At 45.6% G+C, this 8,768-nt stretch overlaps 1 protein-coding gene across 4 annotated transcripts in view; it reads left to right on the forward strand.

Moving 5' to 3' along the window:
• The window catches only part of LOC121306709 (iporin-like), a 44,552-nt gene extending 36,498 nt beyond the window's left edge, over positions 1-8,054 (forward strand). For all 4 annotated transcript variants that reach the window (XM_041238598.1, XM_041238589.1, XM_041238606.1 and 1 more), the window contains 6 exons: positions 633-807; positions 3,573-3,678; positions 4,747-4,793; positions 5,417-6,509; positions 6,961-7,134; positions 7,745-8,054. In XM_041238598.1, the coding sequence (XP_041094532.1) occupies positions 633-807; positions 3,573-3,678; positions 4,747-4,793; positions 5,417-6,509; positions 6,961-7,134; positions 7,745-7,925 (1,776 nt within the window). In that variant the 3' untranslated portion in view covers positions 7,926-8,054. The remainder of the gene's footprint in view (positions 1-632; positions 808-3,572; positions 3,679-4,746; positions 4,794-5,416; positions 6,510-6,960; positions 7,135-7,744) is intronic.
• Positions 8,055-8,768: the final 714 nt, after the last annotated feature.

The following is an 8,768-nucleotide window of genomic DNA, read 5'->3' on the forward strand; positions in this document are numbered from 1 at the left end:
TAGTATTTTCCACACTTGACCAGCATAGGTCATCTCCATATGCAAACCCATTGAGCAGTAGTGACCTCTGCTGGTAGGACTAGCACAACTGCAGGCTTCCCACAGAAGCTGCTGCCTGTCAGTGCAGAGGAAGGGCCTCAAATTTCATCAAGCCTCTGTAAGTTTGTAGGAGCTCACACATAAGAATACAAAATAAATATAAAAGTAAACAAATAATTTGAATAGAACTCTGACCTAAAATCATATGAAAAATGAAATGATCCATATAAAATATGTAGCAAAAGTACAAATGCAAGTGGAGCTAGGTGGAGCAGTGGGCTAATTCACTTGCATAATTCACTTGTTGTCTATGCAGTCAGTTTGGTGATTTCAGCAAACTGTATCCCCCAGTGGAATCCACATCAGAAACCATCACACAGTCGGCACTGGCAGTCTGCTTGAGAGTGGTCCTGGACTGAGTGGGGGGGGGGGGGGGGGGGGTGCTCAGTTCAGAATTGAGGTGCACTTGTTCACAGAGCTGAGAGGGAATGCTCATATGGCAAGAACAAAGTTGGTGCTGTAGCCACTCGAGTAATTCACAAGCACCAAAGCAAATAAACCATTCACTAGTCTGAAAGATGTTTGTGTTGCAGGCTAAGCTGGGGAACAGCTCGGTGAGCCCCAATGTGGGCCACCTGATCCTGAAGTACCTGTGCCCTGCCCTCCGAGAGGTCCTGCTGGACGGGCTCAAAGCTTACGTCCTGGACATGATCATTGGGCAACGCAGGAACATGCCCTGGAGCCTGGTGGAGGCCTCAACGCAGCTCGGTAACACTCTTACTATGCACTGGGGCAGGGCGGTCTAGTGGTTAGAGATGAGAGACTGGGAGGCAGTGTGGGTTAGAGGTTAGAGCTGAGAGACTGGGAGGCAGTGTGGTCTAGAGGTTAGAGCTGAGTGACTGGGGGCAGTGCGGTTTAGAGGTTAGAGCTGAGGGACTGGGAGGCAGTGTGGTCTAATCATTAGAGATGAGAGACTGGGAGGCAGTGTGGTCTACAGGTTAGAGCTGAGGGACTGGGAGGCAGTGTGGTCTAGAGGTTAGAGCTGAGGGACGGGGAGGCAGTGTGGTCTAGATGTTAGAGCTGAGTGACTGGGTGCAGTGTGGTCTAGAGGTTAGAGCTGAGCGACTGAAAGGCAGTGTGGTCTAATCATTAGAGATGAGAGACTGGGAGGCTGTGTGGTCTAGAGGTTAGAGCTGAGGGACTGGGAGGCAGTGTGGTCTAGTGGTTAGAGCTGAGTGATTAGGAGGCAGTGTGGAATAGTGGTTAAGAATTGGGACTTTGCTAGCAGAGGTTAAAGTTTCTATAACTGTATTTAATGGCCCTATCAGTTCCTTTCCCTAGTACTGGCTTTATCAATGCCAGTTTTCTCAAAGTGGAGTTCCCTCTTAAACATGATAAACTACTTTAGGATTTAGACCTTGCAATCACAATGGTGGACTACAAGCAAATTCTCGTGCTGCTTTGAGTTCTCTGTAAATATTCTGTATAGCTTTCTTTCATTCCAAAGTAATTATCACTTTCAGCCTCACGACAGCAATCCAGTGACATTTCACTACCTCCTCAGCACACTCTGTATTGCAGCCCATTGCAGTGGTGTGAGAGTAAGAGGGCAGTGATTCCCAAAGTGAACTGCACAAGAGCTGTTTATATTCAACAGCCTCAGCCTCAACAAAGCTGCCAGCGAGCAAGCTGCTGCTCAAAGATTTAGAGACTTGGAAAATACCAGGGTGGCAGAAATGTATGACTGGAGCCTCTGAATTCTACCTTTAGGGTTCATTAAAAAGTTTCACAGTTTTATCACTTTATGTCACATATCATGTCAAAGAGTAGGAAGATTAAAATGTAATTTTCTTTTTTTTCTTTTTGCTGTACCCATACCTTATGATATGATGTTTGCAGTCATTCTGAGTTTTTCTTTTTTCATTTTTTGTTAAGTGCTGTGTTGAGGTTCCTGCCATAGATATAACCAGTGGTGTAGTCGAGGTAGGCGGCATTCACCCACTTTTAATTTGGGCAACATAGCCTTTACCCACTTCTCATATAACGGATACAGAGTTTACTCACGTCTACTCTCCTGTGATACGCAAATCCTGGGTTAAAGACAAGATATTTTAACAATGAGCGACTGTGTTGTGTTGCTGCACGTGAGACTGACAGCTGACAGCTCTTTCAGAACTGTTATGCGAGCAGGGGGGCGTGGCCATTGGACTGCGTGTTGTTTGTGTGTGTGTGTGAGTGTTCTGTGATTGGTTGTTTATGTTCTGTTAGTGTTCTGTTGTTAGGCACACTGGACCTGCAGGGCGGTGCTAGTAGCTTTCATCCTAGCCCGTGAAAGGACGCTCACAGAACTGTTCAGTGAAGTGCACCATCAGGTTTTTGACTGGCCAGTAACAATGTATCTGTTCATGTTTATCTATTCAATCTATCTGTTCAACTCCACCAAACAGTGGCGTTTACCCACTTTGAAAATTTATTTAACTTTATTTAATCCCATTTAGAACCACCCAGAACGACTGCAAACATAATAAAACACGAAAAAACAGAAAATTAAGTGTATGAAGCGCTATTTAAGTGTAGAGTTTATTTGTGATTGAATGCAATATGCAAGGGTGTGTAGGAGTTGTAGTCCTGTCAGAGGTGTGCTTCTCTTTTGAATTCAGTATGCAAGGGTGTGTGGGAGTTGTAGTCCTGTCAGAGGTGTGCTTCTGTTTTGAATGCAGTATGCAAGGGTGTGTGGGAGTTGTAGTCCTGTCAGAGGTGTGCTTCTCTTTTGAATGCAGTATGCAAGGGTGTGTGGGAGTTGTAGTCCTGTCAGAGGTGTGCTTCTCTTTTGAATGCAGTATGCAAGGGTGTGTGGGAGTTGTAGTCCTGTCAGAGGTGTGCTTCTCTTTTGAATGCAGTATGCAAGGGTGTGTGGGAGTTGTAGTCCTGTCAGAGGTGTGCTTCTCTTTTGAATGCAGTATGCAAGGGTGTGTGGGAGTTGTAGTCCTGTCAGAGGTGTGCTTCTGTTTTGAATGCAGTATGCAAGGGTGTGTGGGAGTTGTAGTCCTGTCAGAGGTGTGCTTCTCTTTTGAATGCAGTATGCAGGGGTGTGTGGGAGTTGTAGTCCTGTCAGAGGTGTGCTTCTCTTTTGAATGCAGTATGCAGGGGTGTGTGGGAGTTGTAGTCCTGTCAGAGGTGTGCTTCTCTTTTGAATGCAGTATGCAGGGGTGTGTGGGAGTTGTAGTCCTGTCAGAGGTGTGCTTCTCTTTTGAATGCAGTATGCAAGGGTGTGTGGGAGTTGTAGTCCTGTCAGAGGTGTGCTTCTCTTTTGAATGCAGTATGCAGGGGTGTGTGGGAGTTGTAGTCTTGTCAGAGGTGTGCTTCTCTTTTGAATGCAGTATGCAGGGCTGTGTGGGAGTTGTAGTCTTGTCAGAGGTGTGCTTCTCTTTTGAATGCAGTATGCAGGGCTGTGTGGGAGTTGTAGTCCTGTCAGAGGTGTGTTTCTCGTTTCCTGTTTTTATGTATTTATTTATTTTGTTGCCTCCCCACAGGACCCTCCACCAAAGTGCTGCACAGTCTGCACAGTAAGATCAGCCAGTACTCAGAGCTGACCAATCACAGCATGCGGTTTAACGCTTTCATCTTCGGACTCCTCAAGTGAGTACATCTGAATTGTATTTCGATTGAATTTACACAGCTTTGTTTTCTACAGCATTTTTCTTTTACTGGTGTGTACGTGTTTTTACAGAAGACAAAAAATGCATGATAAGCATGAATGCAACACAGCTATGGCCAAAAGTTTTGCATCAGCTTATAGAATGAACTCATTTTGCTTCATAAAGTTGAGTGAAACCTGCTGAGTAATGTTAGTTAACATAATGGATTACATAGCACGTTGTAGTTTTCCTTATACTGAAAAACTTTAAAAAATGGAAACATATACTGAAAAACTGGAAAATATGGAAAAATATGACATTTCGAAATCTAACGTGAAATACTGTACTACTGTTATGGCTTCAGGTGGACTTTTTCAATATAATTTTGTAGTTTCTTTGAATACATGATAAATAAAAGATCTAAATTAGGTGATGATAAACTTTTAGCCATAGCTCTACAGCCAAATATTATAAAGAGATTATAAAGAGATGATATGTCATACTTGGTACGGGTATGAAATGTGTCATCCTTCTTTGGATTAACTTTGTTTATCATTTTCTGTGTCAGCCATCATGTAAAGCCTTGAACAGAGCCCTGAGAAACATCTGAGAACTGAGAACATGTCTAATCTGAGAACATCCTGTGCACCAGTGTAGCCATTAACCTTACCCCTAGTGGCTGTAAGAAGCAGCACATTTGTTCTGTGTTGCATTTTTTACTCTGTTGCTCTATTTAAATGGGGAAGATACCTGACTGTGGTGTGCATTATACCCAGATTAGCAACTAGATGGCTGCAAACAAATTGGAAAGATAAACCAGGGAGTTGGGACCCTGTGGCCTGGTGTCTTACATGGTGACACATATCCAGCAGAGTCAAAGAAGTACACTGTGTTAATGCTGCTAACAGAGCCAACAGGCACCTTGCAAGCAGGGAACTAAAGTACATTTTAGCAATGTGGAGAAGGAATGCTGCAGGGGTGCACAGGTTCAATGAATCAGACAGGAATGCAATTCTTTTGTTTGGAATTCTCATATAGGTAATTCCCTTTCTTCTCTTTTGCTTTTTAGTATCAGGTCTTTGGAGTTCTGGTTCAATCACCTGTATACGCACGAAGGTAAAATTTCATGAGGGAGCCCTGTGCCTGGAGCAGGAGTCGTGGCTTGTGTCAGTGTGCTGCCCTACTGCTTCTTCTTCGTTTTACTGCTGTTGGAGGCAAATATACGACATAGACAGTGTACTTCTCTTGTGGGGGTATTGTCAGGCAGGGATCCAAGCCCAGAATCATTCCTGTTAACATCCCTGAGGTAGTGGATTGGTCTCTTTTATCAAACAGTCGACACATCACTCTATTGCAGGTCGATCAGCATTCTTAATTGCTGCATGACAGGGCAGATTAAGTGTTATGTCAGCAGAAAATAAATGTCTGTAGAAATTCTTAATTTTTTAATTTTTATATAGTTTTATAAGATAATTTTGTTCCTTTTTTGATTAAGATAATGTGGTATTTGATGCTTAGGCTTATCGCTCTTAAATTGGATGATACAGTTTCAGTGACAGTGACTTTGCTACCTGTGGACAGGTTGCAGAGGATCCTTTGTTACATAAATTAAACCGAAATATAACAAAATATTCTTATTTCTCTCTCTCTTTCTGTCAACCCCACCCATTCTCTTTCCTCCCCCTAATCCATCTATCCCATCTGTCTTTCTCTCTTTCTCTCCCCTCTCATTCTCTAAGACATTGTGGCAGCACACTACCACCCGTGGGGTTTCCTGCCCCTGTCTCAGGGGGTGTGCCAGCCTCTGTTCGAGGACCTGCTCCTTCTGCTGCAGCCCCTGTCCCTGCTACCCTTCGACCTGGACCTGCTCTTTGAGCACCGGCTGCTGCAGAAGGGCCATGAGCAGCTCCGGCGCAAAGAGCAGCTGTGCTCAGCCGGCCAAGGCCTGGAGCAGTCAGTCCGCTCCACCTTCCAGCTCATGAGGGGCTGGGGGGCAGGCTCGGCCAGAGAGGGGGCCCTCGAGTCCCGGAGAGAAGGGGCGGGGAGCGAGAGCGCAGGCCTGAGGGCAGAGCTGAAAGACACGGAGGCCTTACCTAGCAGGATAGAGAGAGAAAAGAGGAAAGGGTTCACAGCGACGGGAGAGGAGTCTTTGAGGGATCCTGGGGCAAGTTGTAAAGGGGATGGGCAGCCGAAGGCAGTGGGAGAGAGGCCGAAGGCAGCCGGCAGAGAGTCGTGGTGGGAAAGAGAGGAAGGTGAGCGTGAGAGGAGGAAGGAGAATGAGACAGAGCAGCAGCAGATGCCCGAGGGGGTGAGGCAGAAGGACAGACAGGCAGGATGGTGGTACCAGCTAATGCAGAGCTCCCAGGTGTACATTGAGAACTCCAATGAGGGCTCAAAGTTCATCAAGTGTGAGAAGAGAAAGAAGCCCGCTGGAGAGGCCAATGGCGGCCACCACCAGGGTTGCAACACCAAGCTGGGAGGAGGGAGGGGAGCCGCGTTGGATTCGGGAGGCAGGCAGGCACGACCACCGCCCAGAGAGGGAGTGGTGGAGGGGGCCGAGGCTATACAGGAGGCAAGGAAGGAGCTGAGCTCCGAGGAGAAAGGGAAGCCGTCGTGGATGGGTAGCCCTCCGGAGTCAGTGCTCCATGAGCTGAAGCAGAGCAAGGACAAGGAGTCAGAGAAGCAGGCTGCAGAGAAGAACGCCCCCCAGGGGCAGGAGAGCCCAGAGGGACTGCAGGGGCTGCGCTGGGGGAGGCTCTTCGGGGCTGGAGTCGGATCTCCAGTCAAGACACAGAGAACAGAACAGCGGCCAGCCAGGACACAGAAGAGCAGGTGAGACACAGGGATTCACAGAGGAGCAGAGAGGAATGCAGATGAGGGTGCTTAATGACAAGGTTATTGTTAATGTATTTTGCCAGAAAATGTATCTGATTTGGATTGCGTACCCAGAATTTAGTCAGCAAGTGGCTGCTTTCTCAAACTAGAGACAATCATTTTTTTAAAAGGGAGGAAAAATAACTAGAAGACAGTTGAAACTAATTTCAGTGTTGAACAGCCTTCTGAATCAGAATCTTTTAAAATAGACAACTGGTAGTTAAATGTTTCAGCTAGTTCCGCAATCAGAGTACAACACAACAATGAAGGCTTATAATAAGCCCACTGCAGTTGCTTAAAGCTGTACAATAGCTATGGGAAGCACAGTAAGGAGCCTCATATCAGAGCATTTTGTGCATACTGTGATTATTTCAATATGTAAGGGCTTTGTTTTGTTTGTCCCTGCCAGGTTGCCGTCGGGGTGGCTCAGTCTGGATAAGTCAGTATTGGACCTGATGGCACAGACAGTGGGGGTGGGGAAACGCAAGGACACGCCCCCTTTGGAACAATCCTCACCCCCAGTAGTGGAACAGGGCCCAGAGCAACAACAGGAAGCACAGGTTCCCAAGCAACAAGCTCCATGGTAACATACACTGATATAACTTCAGGCAGAACCAGGGTCAATCATTGTTTTTTGTTTTTGTTTAATCTGTCATGCCTATCCAGAAAGTGGAATATTGGAAGTGTAAAACAATGGTGAATGATTTGCACACAGGGCTGTGGGGCTGCAGTGCTATATAATGTCTGTTGGCCCAAGCATTGCTCAGTGTATGTACAACAGACAAGAATACAAACTTAAAAAGAAAACAAATAAGACATGGTTGAAAAAAGAAAAACGGGTGCTTGCTATGACTCATTGAGGACATGGAAAACATATATCAGGATAACAAGATACTTATTTCAGCTTTTATTTATGACTTATTTGCTGACAGATCAATTGCCAAAGGTGGCTATCATTTGCATGTTTTATATGTGGAGATCAATTGGGGCGATCCTGGCACCAGCACTGCTCAAACGCTCTGCTTTTACACATTACCTTAGAAAAGGCTTTACATTTCAACTAAGTTTTTTTTTACTCTGGTGCAACCCAGTGCTTTATTGATTTATCCCATTAGTGTTTTCCGTATAAACACACTGTGTTCACCCCTGCTACCATGTTACCTGACCCCCTCTCTCCTCCATTTCCCCAACAGGGAGGTGAGGGCCCTGTGTCACCACATCGCCACCGAGCCGGGTCAGCTGAGCTTCAACAAGGGGGACGTGCTGAGAGTGCTGGGCCGAGCTGAACCCGAGTGGCTGCACTGCATGCTGGGGGAGCTCTCTGGACTCGTTCCCATCATCTACGTCACCCTGCCTGAGCGGGACAGCAACTGAACTGCAGAGCCTGGGGGGGACGACAACCACTACAGCAGAGAGAGCCGAGGCTCTCTGCATTGCCAATCCAAAACTGCCCACTTCATTGTTCTTCAGCCACCATTAAATACTTCAATACATGCACAGCTATATCTGTCTGTCTAGTATCTATATCTATCTATCTACAGTATCTATTTATCTATTTGTCAGACCGGCAAAGTGATCATGAAGGCGAGAGCTTAACAGCACCGAGAAATGAGACGTAGACTTCCAGAAGATTCAGACTTTATACATATTTGTACTGCATGCTCGTTGCTGCAAGTTGGTTACAGTTGTTGAATCAGTTTTCTCCCCCCAGTCTACAGTAGGTTTGCTCAACATCAGTAGTGAAGTAGATTAATATAGCTGAATAATGTTTGTATAGTTACCATTCTTTGTTTCCAACTTGCCCTTCTTGGAGTAACAAACGTATATCTCTTAACGTAGAAATTGTATAAACAGATGGTGATAAGCACAGGTCTCTGGTCAGAAAAGGCTTCTCTTCTGCATATACCGTTGGCTGCCAAAGTAATTTTCTAGCCCTGCTGCACATTTAACATGAATATGATTGTGGGTGTGGTTAAACATGCATCAACTGAAACTCCTATTTAGAAGAACCTTTCTACAGAACCTGTTAATGTTGAACTCATCTTGTTGGGATTGCTTCTCCTCAACTTTATCCGATTTAGTTGGATGGTTCGAGAAAGTTTCAGTCAATCTTGCACTAGATAGATGCATAGATATAGAATAAAAAACGAGACTGCCTTGTGTTTGTGATTTCCCACTTGCGTGGGACAATCTGTTGTATGGATAACTTTCATTGTC

Source organism: Polyodon spathula, chromosome 2 (genome assembly GCF_017654505.1).
Source record: "Polyodon spathula isolate WHYD16114869_AA chromosome 2, ASM1765450v1, whole genome shotgun sequence".
NCBI lineage: Eukaryota > Metazoa > Chordata > Actinopteri > Acipenseriformes > Polyodontidae > Polyodon > Polyodon spathula.